General features: G+C 49.6%; 1 protein-coding gene across 3 annotated transcripts in view; it reads left to right on the top strand.

Moving 5' to 3' along the window:
• Window positions 1–1595: 1595 nt before the first annotated feature.
• CRYL1 (crystallin lambda 1) overlaps window positions 1596–15262 on the top strand; it is a 70191-nt gene continuing 56524 nt past the window's right edge. For 2 of the 3 annotated variants that reach the window (XM_016119793.2, XM_016119790.2), the window contains exons 1-2: window positions 1596–1738; window positions 8910–9017. In XM_016119793.2, coding sequence (XP_015975279.2) covers window positions 1698–1738; window positions 8910–9017 — 149 coding nt within the window. In that variant the 5' untranslated portion in view covers window positions 1596–1697. Of the gene's footprint in view, window positions 1739–7711; window positions 8042–8909; window positions 9018–15262 lie in introns of all 3 variants that reach the window. The other variant, XM_036228348.1, reaches the window with a different exon arrangement.

Here is a 15262-nt window from a genome sequence, read left to right as displayed (position 1 = left end):
CCATCTGCCTGTGTGAGTAGCTACAGAAGCTAATTAATATCAAATGGACAAACCCTGTCATCTGGTACCCTCAGCAAGAATGTGCAGGGACGCCCAGGGCTCATGGTGGCAGCTCTCCCAACAACATACTGTCATTTTCCTCTCCAGAAAGACTGTGCCGGTTTAAGACCACCTTCCATTGTGTAGGAAAGGGTCTTAGTTGCTAAAAGGGGAATATTACGAATCTTGCTAATTTTAGCCAATTTGATGGGTGAAGAATTGTCGTAGCCGCCGGCTCCCGAAAGACACATGGACCACCGGAACTCAGTGAGTTATAGGAAACACACTCTTTATTCAGCCATCTGGGTCTGCCAGGGGTATGCAGACCCCAAATTAAGCAGCCCTGAAATGCAGAGGTACAGGGTTTTTAAGCCCAAAATCCCATTCTTCATTCTGTCTGAACACAAAGGTCTATTTTTCTTCTATTCATTACCTGTCGACCCACAGGTCAGGTATGCAAGAGGGAGTACAGAAGCAGAAAACTTGTTATTAGAATGTTATGTTCCTATAATTAAAAGCCTATGTTCTCATGGCGATAGCCAGACAGTAATTTCCTGCAAGTAATACATTTCTAGCAGTCATTTTTCAGCCACCACAGAATGACTTATCTTTGCTGTGTTACTTTTCATTTCTCTTTTAAGTGAGTCAAACACTTTTTCAAACATTTACCCATATTTGTGAAATGATTCTTTAAAGCTTAGCCTTCCCTTTGACCCACTTTCCATGCTCCTGACTGCAGAGTACAAAGAAAGGAAGGGCTCTATTTGTCATCTGAGTTGGCCCTGTTGGACACGTTTTCTGCTCAAGTGCTAATCGTCCTGAACTGGATAACGGTGGCACTTCCCCTGGTGGCACTTCCCCTCAGCGTGTGCTGTGCGGACACAAAAGTGCTGTCATGTGATGCGTGATGCCCTTTCCTCTTTGCCTGTTCATCCCTGGTCTCCCAAAAGATCCATGCTTCAGACAGGGTGACGCTTTCTTTTTTCTTACACATAAGCCCACTCTGCCTCTGGAGGAGGAAGTGCGGTTCAGAAAGCCCCCACCGCTCACACCGCCTTAGCAACCTTCAGGGGAAGCAAATCAGTCTTCCTGTCCCACAGTCCCTGGGCCTCCGTTCTCATCCGTGGAGAAGGCGACAGGTATCTTCCTAGAAATGCATAGTCAGAGTAAACTCAGCGTTAACCGCCCTCGGTAAAAGGTCGGAGCTGCGGTGTACAGAAGAGGTGCTAACGCCCAGGGAGTGTTCTTGGGTCCTTCTGTGGGCGAGCCCTGTGCCAGCCTGGAGGCGTCTCCCATGTGCACGGTTGAGAATTGAAAAATAAACGATGAATCACTGGTGTCCTGGTGTCTGGTCTTCGCGCTTCCCTTCGGCGTGCCCTCTGCTGGTTCTCCTTGGCGGGCTCCGTCCAAGCCCTGCGTCTGGGGTGGGCACCCGGGAGGCGGAGGCCCCGCCCACGGCCGCGCCCAGTGGGTCCCGAGGCGGTGCGCCCGCCCCCTGGCCCTGCCCGAGCCAATCCGGAGCCGCGCCCCGCCCCGGCTTCGCGTGCAGCCAATGGGCGTGGGTCACGGTTCTGCCCCGGAGAGACCTGCAAAGCGCGGCGCCCGGGGCCGCAGACTGTGCTCGCGCTCGCGGTGCCTTCGGACGGTCAGGCGCAGGCATGGCCACCTCAGCAGCCGGCCCGGTGGTCATCATTGGGAGGTAAGCGGCCTGCGCGGGCCCGCCGTGCGCCCTTGGGTGCGTGCCGGGTGCGCGGAGGCGTCCCGCGCGCACCGGCCGGCGGGAGGTGGTGTTGCGGAGCTGGTTCTCTCCCCGCTGACGTAGCCGCAGGCGGGAGAGCTGACAGCGCGGGCCGCGCGCACGGGCGGTTTTGGGGGACTGGTCGGCTGCCCGCGAGTCCAGGGAGACGTGCTAGGCATTCCATGTGGGCGACACGAAGACCGCCTGCAAAACTGTATCAGCCGTCCTGGTGTTGTGGGCAGGAAACCCGAATTAAGCAGTCTACCAGAGGTCACAGCCTGGAAACGATCGCGTTGGGAACGGCCCAGCCCGGGGGGACGCCGCACGCCCCGGACCGGGCTGCTTGCGGGGCGCGGGAGCGCTTTCTGGCCCCCGCGCGTCGCAGGGGCGGCAGCCGGTGCTGGGCGAGCGCACCCGGCATGCCGAATTCTTGGAGAATCCGCCTTTCCCGGAGGGGAGCATGGAGCCCGGCTTGCTGGGGTGTCAGTATGACAGGGGTTTCTGGTTGGAGCTCCACCCCCTCTTTTAAAACTCTCGCTATTTTCCTGTCTAAAGAGGCATTTAGGCGGGCCTGGCCATTGATGGGCTATGATAGCAATCTGTCCACGGGTTAATTAACCTGCTGTTGATGGAAGCACCTTTTGGGGTCGGCTTTGTGTCCCTTTATGCCACTGAGGTGATGGCTCACCTGACCCCCATATGCGACCTGTGTTTATGAACAGCTGGGAAGAATCAAACAGAACCTCATGTAAGCGGGAGTTGGGAGCTCTCACGCCCTACCTTGAGGGTCAGTTATCCGAGGGGAAGAAACACTCTCCATCTCGAGCAGCAAGGTGTTGTCTACCCTGCTCCAACTGGAAGGAGAAGGAACTTCTCCTCGCCTGGCAACCACTTAGCCAATGAAAAGCCACTACACTTCAAACTCCCAGTTTCCGCCAATGGACTTTTCCTTTACAACAGCACCTCTGCCCTCAGCCTTTTCTCTATAAAAGAGCTTCCTCTCCTTCGTTTTCTGGACTTACGGGGGGTTTACCATTAGACCTTGGGGTCCAGAATTGCAATTCTTTCTTCCCCAAATAAACCCTTTTTGCTGGAGAAATATCTGGCTATTGTTTAAGGTCAACAACTGAAATATGAAATATATATAGATAGCATATTTAAATATATAGAATATATATACACATGTGTTTGTATGTATTTGTATATTGCATTGTGTTTACCCAAATTTTACGGCATGAGCTTGTTTTAAAATTGGAACTGTATGGGAGCAGATCAACTTGGTCAGGTTCCTGGTCCCCCTCTTCCCTGGGCACAGTCTTTCAGATCTGAGCCCATCTTCTCCTGGAAGAACTCTGCTTTGGAGACCCTTCTCTTAGGGTAGAAGCTTTCTTATCCCTGGTTATGTATCCATCATGTAGGGTCCTGTGAAGGGCTCGTTAGGCTGTCTTATATTAAGTAAAGCATCTGCTAGTCTTCGTTTTTCAAGTTCAAAATTTTACTTTAGGGTGACTGTACATTTTTTTATGAGAAATTTTCTGAGGCACGAATTTTTTTTCCTAAGTGTTATTCTAGGTATTTTCTTGCTAATTTTTGCACTAAAACACACAGACACAGAGACATATAAAGAGACACACGGAGTAAACCACAGGGTATTCCTGTTGCCTCTTGAGTTGACTCAAACCCTAAAGGTGCCTTCTCAGGACGCTTCACATAGCTCTTATTGGCAAATATCCCAAAACCTACTTAAATCAAGTGTGTAGGAACAGTTTTACTTCAACAGTTTTACTTCAACCCAGTAAATAAGTGACTATAAAATGGGAAGATATTTTAAAAAGTGTCTCAGGTGAATTTATTGAAAGCTAAGTGCCATTAATGATAAAATTAGAACTGAACCAATTTTATAACATTTTCCCCCTGCTGCTTTGCTTCTGTGCAGTAGAACAAATTTTTATGAATTTAGAAGCCTTAAAGCATATCAGAATAGTCCAAGTGGTAAGGGCCCATCCTATGGTCCCCAGGTATCCAGGGGTTTCAGAAAAAGTTAATGAGATGTCACAGGCTCTAAGGACAGAAGGCTAATTGCATTCGGGCCTAATGTGAAGTAGTCCTGAAGACAAGAAAGCCCAGTGGAAACCAAGGCCCCGGACTTTCGTACTGGGGCAGAGCGGTCTGTGCAGTCTCTGTACCTCTCCCTACATCGGTCTGCTCCTCCTCCCCATGCTCGCTTTTCTCCCCCCGTTCTTTATCTTGGGCATTACTGCAACCAAATGTCACAACCTTTCAACTCCAGGGCCTTTTAGAGACTTATACTTTCCATATTTTGGGCCCAATTTTCAGAAGAAGAAATCTGATCGGCTCAGTTCCTTTATGCGAGCCAGGCTGCAGATGTCAGTGGCCGCCATCGTTGAGCCAGTTGATTGGCAGCTTCAGATCGCACGGCCACTTCAGTCCAGTTCCAGTAACTGAGCACGTGTGTGGGCAGGAGATGCCAGTGGCTCCCAGGGATTGGCTTTCTGCTCTTGGTCTGTCCTTTGGAGGTTGTGGGCAATACAGACCATGAAACCTAGTATGATAAAAAAAAAAAAAAAGTTGTTATGCCTATCATATGAAATATAACTAATTTCTCCCCAAGTTTTTATTATGAAAATTCTCAAACCCACAGAAGAGTTGAAAATACAGAAAAAAAGATACTCACATACCTACCTCTGTATTAAATGGCTGTTAAAAATTTGATATATTTGCTTCATCTGTGTATAAGTTATTCAACCAATTCTGAATATTAGATGGTTAGTTTTTAATTTTTTGCTAATATAAACGCTATCGTGAATGAATATCTTTGTGCATTGCCCATATGAACCTAAGATAAATTCTAGGAGTAAAATTCCTAGGTCAAATATTACAAACACTTACAACTTCGATATAAGGTGTTAGATTGCCTCCAGACACTTTACAGCAGTTTGTGTTCACCCCAATAGTTCGTGTATACCCATTTCCCCATAACATCACCAACACGAAGCATTGCCAGTCTTTTGAATCTCTGCCATTCTGATGTATATATCTTATTTCCTATTACTAAAACAGTAGAATCTGTCTTCAAGTTAGTTATGGTCTGTTCACTTACTTTTTTCAAGCTTTTCCCTTCTCGCGTTTGCTGTGTTCTTTTAACTTCTGTGTTTACGGGATTTTTGTATGTTTATATGTTATGTACTTATTTCATTTTGGACATCTGTCTTATGTTGATTTTTTTTTAAACCATAAAGTTATTAAGTTCAGTTAATCTGGCAAAAAGTATTCAAACATGAGGACCGTGGTGTCTTGGAGTATTATAAAAATTCCTTTGCCAGAAAAGTTAAAACTACTGTTTTAGTGTGAATATCCCCGTCCCCCACTGTCCGTGATGAAGAACTGCAGGCCCTCGGCGATGGGGCTCGCTCCTGCGCGATCCTGGCATAGTAGAACAGCTAGGGGTGGGGGTAGGTGTGCCGATTCCCAGCTAACCACTGAGATCAGTGACTGAATTATAACTAGATAACCTTTTACATGACTCTGCCCTTTAGAAAACTAACGTGAGCCACAATGCAAGCCACGTACAGAATTAAATTTTTTATGAGTTACGTTAAAAAGGTAGAAGGCAAGGCGAAATTCATTTTAATAATGTATTTTATTTAGCATAATATTTCCAGAGTTTTATTCCGACATGTGATTTATGTAAAACAGTATTAAGGAAGTAGGTTACATCTGGAGGGGAGTATTGTCTTCAAAATCCAGTGTGGATATTACACTCGCAGCGCATCTCACTTCAGGCTGGTGTCGACCTTCAGCAAACAGCGGCATCTCTCTCCAGCAATATGGGTTAATGCGGGAATTACGAAACTTGCAATCCGGGACGCCCGGTCTAGTGGCAAGCCACAGGCAAGGCCTGAGAACAAAGGAGGGGACCTCGTCCACAGCGTCCACAGCGAGGAAGTGGGAGCTGCGAGCGCTGTGGTAGGCGGGGTTCTTCCTGCGCCCCCCGCCCCGCCCCCACCCCGGTCCACTTGGGGCCTGAGTGCGCCCCCTTCGAGCAGATTTCGTTTTCAAAGAGGTTTCTGTTTATCAATGTCTTCACTAGCCACTTTTCAAGGGCTTGACAGCCCAGGAGGCTGGCTGCTATGGTACTGGGCAATGCAGGGCTGAGCGACGACGTACCCTTTGTTGATGAAGAAAGCAGGTCTTCAGGAGGCTGCCTTGTCCCCGTCCTCCGTGACTGCCCTGCAGTGCAGGCTCATTTGAGAGGTGCTTACACTTACTTTGAGACAGCAGTTCGACTTGTGGGAGGAGCTTTACCTGATGAGATGAATCCGTTTTGTTCTCCTTGGTGGGAAGTCTTTTCTGGAAACGCAGCCACAGCACTTGGGGCTTTCTGGGAAGACCAGTTGGAGCACCTCGCCCTCTCCCATGGTGCAGCCCACTGGCCCTTCCTGTTCCCTGAGCCTGGCATTTGAAGTTCCCTGGTGTCTGCACGGAAGCCCTCAGTTTCCCCGTGTGGCAGACACGGAAGTCGGGGTGCCCAGTAGATCCAGGTCTGAAGCTGAGGCTGCTTCAGAAGGGCGCGTGCCTGACCAGCCTGTGGGCGCAGGCTTTTACCTGTGTGGACAAGATGAGTCATTTTGTGGGAGGGTAGTATTCTCTTAAACCACAAAGTGGCAAGAGAAAGAATTCTTTTTTCAGAAAAGGTCTGTATGACTTACGTTTTACGTACGCCAAAGTGCAGAAATCACGTGTCCAGCTCGACGATTGTCACGGAGTGAACGCATCAGCATAAGCCCACTGCGAGGTGCTCTTCCTTCCAGAGTTAGGCTGCTTTATGGGCTTCTTCTATGGCTAAATACGCCGCCACCGTAGGTTTAAACATGATAATTGCAACAGGAAGAAAATGTTTAACGTCAATGGCTGGTTAGTTGGGATGAGCAGCATGAATGTTAATTGGCCTTCTAACTAACCACCTTGCAGGTCTGGAGAGAGGGGAGAGGGGGGTAGGGAGAGAGGGGAGGGGGAGAAGGGGGAGACGGAGAGAGATGGGGAGAGAGAGAGAGGGAGAGAGAGAGAGAGTGAGAGTGAGTGTGTGTGTGTGCGCGTGAAGAAGAGGAAGACATCTTCATGCAGGGACTAGCTCTTTCTAAGTCAGGGTTTCTTTTGTGTTCAGATGGTCCAGACAGCTCTGTCCTCTAGGACCTCCTGCAAAGATGGAAGTGTTCTGTATACACCTGTGCTCTCCCGGATGGTAGCCGCTGTCACAGGTGGCTGTTGAGGACTTGAAATGTGTCTAGTCTGGTACTGCTGATGAACTGAATTTTAAAATTTATTTAATTTTAGTTAATTTAAATGGCTGCATGTGGCTTGAGTCTACCATATTGGGAGTGCAGGTCTAGAGCACTGAGAATTTAATAAAAATGTATATGTACACAATACATAAATTTTACACTGATTGCAAAAGATGTCAATATTGCAGAAGAATATGGAGTAAAATATACTGTATATTCCCACTCTATTCTCCCAAAGTTGAGGTAGAGGTGATTTCAGTTGTTTTCACTTTGTTTTTTTTTTTTCAGTAAGTTGCTTCACATAAGATAACTCGGAACAGGAAGGCAGCCCCTCTCAGTGACCCCTTGCCAGTATAAAGGCTTAGCTCAAGTGAGCATCAGTGCAAGAGCCTCCAAGCCTGAATAGCACTTCTGTGGCATTAGCAGGATTTTCAAGTCAACAGGAGGCGTCCCTGTAATCGTTTGGGCCCCAAAGCTGTGGAAGATGCTATGGGGGTTGTTTCCGTGTCTGGTGTGAGATGCTTCCTATGTTCGGAACCAGAGCTATGGATGAGCTGAATGAGGAGGGAGGCGGAGGGAGATGGGGTGAGGAGACTGCTCCTTGGAGCCCACCCTGTGACTATTTTTCTAGTGTCCGTTTCCTAAAGTGACTCACACAGCGACTACAGAGAAATAACACCTCGACCGAGACAAACTTCCCAACTGCACGTTCAGGCTCCCTACAAGCTGATAGCGTAGCCTGCTGCCGTTTCCTGCTGGCAGAGGACGTGAAGCCCCGGGGTCAGAGATAAAGGACTTTCAGCGCAGAGCAGGCAGCATGGATGTCATATTTGCCTGGTTTCCCCTCTCCCCAAGTCCCGGGGGCATGACGTGGAGGGGCCAGGTGGACGCCTGCAGATTCAGTGCGTGTGCTCAGGAGAGGGATGCTGAGCTTGGGGAGGCCTCCGATTTACAGGAAAAGGTAAGCAGGCAGGCTCTGTGTCCTCGAGGATATATGTCCTGTCCCCTCAAACACAACTCTAAGAAATCGTCCGGGTCCCGGCAGTTTACTTGTTGAAGTTCATGGGCCATTTGTCCTGTGAAGTTTCCCGCATTCCGAGTGTGCAGAGAGTATCCCTGTAATGTCAGTGTTTCTCCGCCGCTGTATTTCCTGACCCGGTAGGTAGAAGTAGAAGCTCATTTCTGCCAACCCAGCGGGCTTGCTTTCCTCCCTGCCAGTCCATCAAAACTGCTCTTGTCAAGGTCCCTGCCCCATTCACCTTGCCAGACCCGATGGCTTCCTTTCCCGGCCGAGTGTAGTGGTGAGGACTGGAGTCACACTGCTGGGGTTGGTCTCGGCTTGGCACTTACAGCCCGGGTCATCCTAACCTGCCTGTGCCTCAGTTTTCCCACGCATAAAATGGGAATAAGAGTGCCGACCTTGTGGGTCGCTGTGAAGATCAACAGGGGTGACACGTAACTCGTTTAATGCTGCTCGGCACCTCGTACCTGCACAGTAAGTGACACGCCTAAGACAGTGCTCAGATGGAGGTTCACATAGGTTCACCTCCTTTCTGTACCTTCGTCTGGTGTGTGGCACGCGTTAGCTCCCTGACATCGGGGGTGCCGCACACGCAGTGTTAGTGCTGCACTGGCGTCGAGGACTCAGGGGCTCCTCCATGGAGATGGATGACATTTTAAATCAACAGGGCTATCAAAATGGGTGACTTTAAGATATTAACTACTTTAAGAATAGGCTGTTGTACGGTTAAAAAAAAATTATTCTGGTTCGGGAATGGCAACCTGTGTTGTTATTAACTGGAAGCCTTTTTTAATTTTCTGTCCTTCAGTGGAATCATCGGGCAAGGCTGGGCTATGCTGTTTGCCAGTGGCGGCTTGAAGGTGAAACTCTATGATATTGAGCAACAGAAGATAACGAATTCCCTGGAAAACATCAGGTAAGTCAGCTGACACCTCCGGGAGGGACAGAATGACTGTTGCTCTCAGTGGGTCTTGTTTGTCACATTCTCAAGGCCACAAACGACTGTGATTCACTTTCACTTGACCGCCGTTACAGTGCCACTGAGCTGGTCGGGGGCTGAGATGCCAACTGAAGGAGGGGCTCCAGTTGTGACAGAAGGACCCTAGGGTTGTAAGAGGTGGGACAGGGGTGGCGAACTGAACGTGAATCACAGGCATCGGTCCGGAATGAGTTTGTAAACTCCTGCTGTGTCCCACAGGCCTGTAGTTCTCTAGGGGCAGGTGAGCTGGCTTTCAGCAGGTGATGGGCGGAGCTGCAGGGGCTGTGGGTGGAGCTTCAGGGCGTGGGTGGAGTTTTCAGGGGCATGGGCGGGGCTGCGGGGGCATGGGCGGGGCTGCATGGGTGGGGCTTCAGGGGCAGCGGGTGGAGCTTTCAGGGCGTGGGCGGGGTTTCAGGGGCATGGGCGGGGTTTCAGGGGCATGGGCTGGGCGGCGGGGCGGGGCCAGGGCTGCAGGGGCGGGGGTTGAGGCTGCAGGGGCTGAGGCTGCAGGGGCTGAGGCTGCAGGGGCATTACATCTCAGGAATAGAGGTCCTGAGGGTTGTTTTGATATATCGATGGAATGGTGGCAGGACCCAGATTAACGGTGATAACTATAATAGTTAAAGGTGTGAGAGCAGATGAGCCTACCGAATGCCGAAGGCTGTGTTTTAGGGGTGACTGCGGCGGGTAGAAGAGGAATAGGAACCAAAGGAGGAAGGATGAGCATCGGCAGGTCAGAGAGAGATGAGCCACGCTGCCGCAGTGTGCCGGGAGGCACGGTGCCCTGATTCCCAGGCGCCTGAGGTGCCGGGCCCTGAGCACGGTTCGACCCTCTCAGACATCATCTCGCTCAGGTGGTCATTTTCCTTTGAGGGCTGTCTATGAACGCGTAACTTGAATTTGCATTTCTGTGTAACAGAAATATGCCTTATCATTGACTTTCCGAAAAGACTAATATATAGGCCATGATGTCAGGCTATAGATGGCAAGAAACTATATACCTTAATGAACCTTTTACCCAACTTGGGGTCGAGAACATTATCAACACCCCATGTGTACCTGTGAATCTGCTCCCTCTGCCTTCCCACCAGAAGTACCAATTATCCTTTATTTTGTGTTTATCATTACTTTGCCTAAAAAATAGTTTTATCGTATGTATGTAACCCCAAACCGTATACAGTTCAGTTTTGCTCATTTTTGTGCTCCTGGTACATCTGTTGTCAGTGCTATCTAATATTCCACTATGTGACTTCACTATAGTTTATTTCTCTTTTATCCTTTTCAAATATTAGTGCCGTTTCCAGTAATTATTGGGGCATGTGTCTCCAGTGTAGAAATGCAAGTGTTTACAGGGTACATACTGGAGAGTGAGACTTCTGGGATTCTGATTACCTGTATATCGAACCAAATCATTCCAGCCTTCATACCTTTTAACCTCTTTCATATTTTTTCTCTCCCTGTCTCTTTGGAATGCATTCTGGATCCACTTGGTAGATCTTTCTCCTAGTTCACTAATTCTAGTTTTAGCCGTGTCTAATCTGCCGTTTAAACCGTCCATGGAGTTTACTTCAATAACTACATTTTCATTTTAAAAGTTCCATTTGCTTCTTTTCCAAATATACTTGTTTGTTTTGAATGGTTTCTCATTGTTTGTTCATTCTTTGTGGTTCCATTAAAAAAAATCTTTGCACATCTAGTGCACAATTGTTCTGTATTTATGTACCTGATAATTCTAGTACCCGAGGTTGTCTTAGATCAAGGTCCTCAGAATCAGATCCTGAGATGAAGGTTTCTGGGCTGGTGGTTGATTAAGGAAGCGCTCCCAGGAGAAGCCAGTGAGGAATGAGGGAGTAAGGAAGACCAAGAAGCCAACTGCAGGCATGATTTCAGAAGTCCCTGACTCATGAGGATTCCAGGGAGTTTCTGGAGCAGAATGTACGCTGCAAAGTCTGTTGACCCTGAGGGCAGGAGAGCTGACCCTTCATACTCCTGGGTGATGGGAACTCCCAGGCACTTCCAGGTCTCTGGTCTGGGTCCTCGGTGGTGCTCGGAGAGAGGGCATGTGTGAGCCCTTAGCAACAAAGAATTCAAAAGCGGGAGGGTAGGCCCCCAGTGCTGGCAGAAGGGGTTCTAAGAGATGTGGGTGGAATGCCAGTGGCCTCTGCTATAGAAGTCACTGGGCTGGGGCTTTACATAAAACAATCCCCACCCCACCCCCGACTGACGTATCCCTACTTTCTTTCATTAAAAGTCGCTGATTGAGCCTCTGTGCTTATCGTAGGGCTGAGCTCTCGGTGGTAAGCACCGCAGACTAAGATCTCTGACCTGGAGGGAGAGTGGGGAGTGAGCAGTCGGTCATCCGGACACGTTGGTGACATGCACATTGTGTCAGACCAGGGGTTGGCAGACACTACCAGGTGGCCACACCTGGCCCGCAGCCCATTTTTTGTGAGATTGGCTTTTACATTTTAGGGTTATCAAATATAAAAAGAAGACTATGTAACAGAGACCTAAGTGGCCAAAGCCTCACATGTCCTGTGTGACCCTTACAGAAAAATCTTCTCAATCCTTGTGTTAAAGAGTTGAGATTCTGACTCCAATTTCAGTGTGTGGGTTTTTCCTCACACCACCAAGCAGTTCCCCGACACCAGCTGGGTTGGGGTTCTGCAGAGGTGAGGGGCCCCGGTGTGTGCCGATCTGCTCCATGTCACACAGGGGACCCAAGTATCCGAGGATTTCGGCAAGGGTCCTGGAACTGATCCCCCACGCACACCGCGGGACCATTTAAATTTTGGGAGGAGTCAAAAGTGACATGTGGGTTCCAACTTGGGGGTGGGCGTGGTGTCACACCCCTCACTCCTGTGTTGTTCTGGGGTCAGCCCCCCGCCCCCCGGGGAGGACATTGATCAATCGTAATGCGGGACCTGGGGAAGGGCTTCCTCAGACTGAGTCAGTGTTTTAGAAAGGCACGAGGCTGGGAACACAGTGGCACAAAGAACTTGACACGCGGTTTCGTGGAGGTGACATGGGAGGGGCAATAGGAAGCAGTTAATGGATAATGAAAAAATCGTTAAGGGGAACACGGTCCTGGAGAACTTGAGGGAATTTACGGCACAGCTAAGTAAAGGGACATCTGCTTGGTTGACTTTTCCCTTTATGCCCGTGTTGAGCGGTTCGTGTAAGTGTGAGCACAGCAAGCTTGTTCTGGAAATGGCAGTGGACAGCAGATCTGGCCTCATCCACGGAGGTGGCGATGCCACATTCGTAGGCCTGGCTCCTCACCTGTCCCTTGGTGGCCGTGTGGGCGGTGGCTGGTTTGGTGCCGAGAGGTGCCTAGCCCGGTGTTGGAGACCCGAACCTCTGACTCCGTTGTGTGTTAAGCCGGCTGGCTGGGCTCAGACTCGCGGTTGGCACACTTTTTCCGTAGAGGCTTCGGAAAGAAGCTTGGTAGATTCTCGAGGCTTCGCAGGTCACATGATCTCCGGGGCCCCTCCCCAAGGGGAGGAAGCCCCAAGGGTCTGTGGGTGTGGGCCGGCTGGGCTCCCGCAGACCCTAACGGTCAGCACTGAGCTCTGGAGCTCACATAATTTTCACAGGTCACCAAGTATTTTTCTTCTTTTGATTTTTGCCTCGATCATTCCAACGTGTACAGGGTCCCCTGGTCTCACAGGCTGAATGACGGGCCGTGGCAGGTTTGGGCGATGGGCTGGCCGGAGCTCAGACCTCGACTCCACACTCTTTACACCCGCCATCAGCTTTTATTTCGTAAAGGCAAGTCCAGCTCCCTGGAACCAAGGGAAGACCCTAAGACCCGAACCGAAAGGTTCCGTGTTCCATTAACGGGGCTTCTTAGGTGTATCGTAAAGGTTTTGGCCTCTTTTAAAGCCCTTTCAGGCATCAGGGAGTACACGGGGGGAACTGTAAGTAAGTTTTTTTTTCCCCTTAGGACACATTAAAGGTTTTCCTGTTAATCTACCGCTTTGCTTAATGAAAAGCTCATATTTCTTAATGTTATTAGTGCCCCATTAGACTGAGCTTTCGGACACCAGTCTATGAGACTTCTGAACCAAAAAATTCCAAAATAATAATAATTTATTGTTGTCAGTATCCTTATTATGGGGGAAGCAAATGTACTGAATTCTTATGTCTAAGACTTAAAGAGCGCACACACAGCTCTTTCTGCACTAGCAGTGACTGAATTCTTACACCTCACTTGCACTGAAGCTGAGATAACGTAAGTTTGCAGAAATGCTCATACTTCTTCAGCCGGAAGTAGGGCTCTTTTGTGTCTTGCGACCAATGAGCTCTTCTTGAATTATTGCGTGCGGAGAGCTTCAGGACTAACGGGGTGAAACGTGTCACGCAGCCCCCTCTCCCCGGGGGAGTACTAGGCTTTGGTCTTGGGACCCGAGTAGAGTATCTGCTTTCCTTTCTCAAGTCACGAGATTTCCACACGTGCCATTTCTGCGCAGAGAGCAGGTTAAGAAGATTGAGTCCAAACCTTATTTTTTGTAATTATTTTGGTCGATAAGATGAATTGAGTTTCAAATAAATTTTTTCAGCTAGGAAGGAATCGTTGCCGCTGCTTGCACTCAGTAAACCGTGTCAGCCTGCAGGTCAGCACACATTAACTGCAGCCCTAGGGCCTCCCGCATTCGGAACCCGAGGGCCAGATGTCCCTGGCCACGTGTTCGTCACATGGTGTGGGAAAGACCAATGTCATCATTCTGTCCCAAAGCGTGATCAGTGCATCTTCCCAGCTGGGTTGAACTGACCGATGGTCAAAACAGCGTGTGCCCACGGGGTGTCCTTTCGCGACACTGTGGTGTGGTCCTCGTCCTCCACACTGGGCTGTGAGCACCCCGGGGACCCTCTGCCCCCTGGGTCCTCAGGTTCCATGACCTCCGTGTGAGCCACGTGGGCACAGAAGTAGCACAGTGCCGGTCTTGTCCCCAGAGCCTGGGACATCATGGCGCCACTCAGCCCTTGTGCAACAGAGTGTCTGGGACCTTGCCCGGACTGGGGGAAGGCAGCTCCCCGTCTGATCCTGCCATCGGCCCCACCCTTCGGCTGCTTCCCGTCCACGTCCAGGTTCTGCCGAACGTTCTGTAGTACAAAATAAAACATCGAAATTCGTGACCTCGGCAGGAAAATTCCGTGGGTTTTACACTTATTAAATACGAATCTTAAATGAGTAGAAATAGTACATCTTGATTCTGAACTTGCAAAAATGAACTGAAACTGGGTGAAACTGATTTTTTAAAAATATCGAAACATTAGAAGAGTCAAGAAATGATTATCGCAGCGCATACCGTGTCAAGAGATCTGAGTGGATTAAAAAGTAAAAGAAAAATGCTGTCATCCAAGACCAATCTCTTTTTCTAACAGGGTGGCAAAATGAGTAACTTAAGACTCGGCATATTTAAATCTCAGAGTGGAGAAGCAGCTTGCTCCTGGGAAACCGCATCTGCGGGTGTTCTCCACTGTGTTCCCAGAATTCCCAGCACTTGGCACATACCAAGCCTCAAGTAAGAATCAGAGAGACTGAGGAAATCTTAAGCAAAACAAAAATAAGTAAGCAAAGCTGTAAAGTGGACCCCAGATCAGGAGTGGTTTGCTTCGCGTGGTTTGGATCCAGCTTCATGTCCATGTAGTGACAGGGACATTCTAGCTCACAGGACCAGGACTCCTGGCGTGGGCCGTGCTGACATCTCAGTGACCACCCCACCTTGGGGCAGAGGATAAGCCGCTTTGTCTGGCTGGAGTCCCAGTCAGAAATCACTCTTTCGTGACAACCTACTCTTCTGTCTTCACTGTCCTCTTTCCGTGAGCCAAGGGTGGCTCCTATACTCAGCCGCCCTGGACGTGAACCTGCATTCCAAGCAGGTAGGGGTTCATAAAGGACCAGAAGCGACCTCTGAACAAGGCCGTGCCCCTGTGCTCGGGGTCCTGAGTAGCTGAGCTGCTCGTCCCTGAGCTCAAGGTCCGTGTGGCGGGGCCTTGGACTTGTGGACTCGCTTCTCGGATCTCGACTGGAACATCTCGAACTCGATGTCAGCCTGGAGTCCTGTGGGCGGGTCTGCTCTGGTCTGAAACTGACTTGGTTTTTCTATGTGCCTCTGACTAGAACAACTGAGTGTAAGAGACCACGAGCTCCCGGCCCTGTCCCCACACCCCTTTGC

This window comes from Rousettus aegyptiacus, unplaced genomic scaffold (assembly GCF_014176215.1).
Source record: "Rousettus aegyptiacus isolate mRouAeg1 unplaced genomic scaffold, mRouAeg1.p scaffold_m13_p_11, whole genome shotgun sequence".
In the NCBI taxonomy this organism is placed as follows: domain Eukaryota; kingdom Metazoa; phylum Chordata; class Mammalia; order Chiroptera; family Pteropodidae; genus Rousettus; species Rousettus aegyptiacus.
The sequence above is the reverse complement of the archived record's forward strand: the minus strand, read 5'-3'. Positions and strand labels throughout refer to the sequence as shown.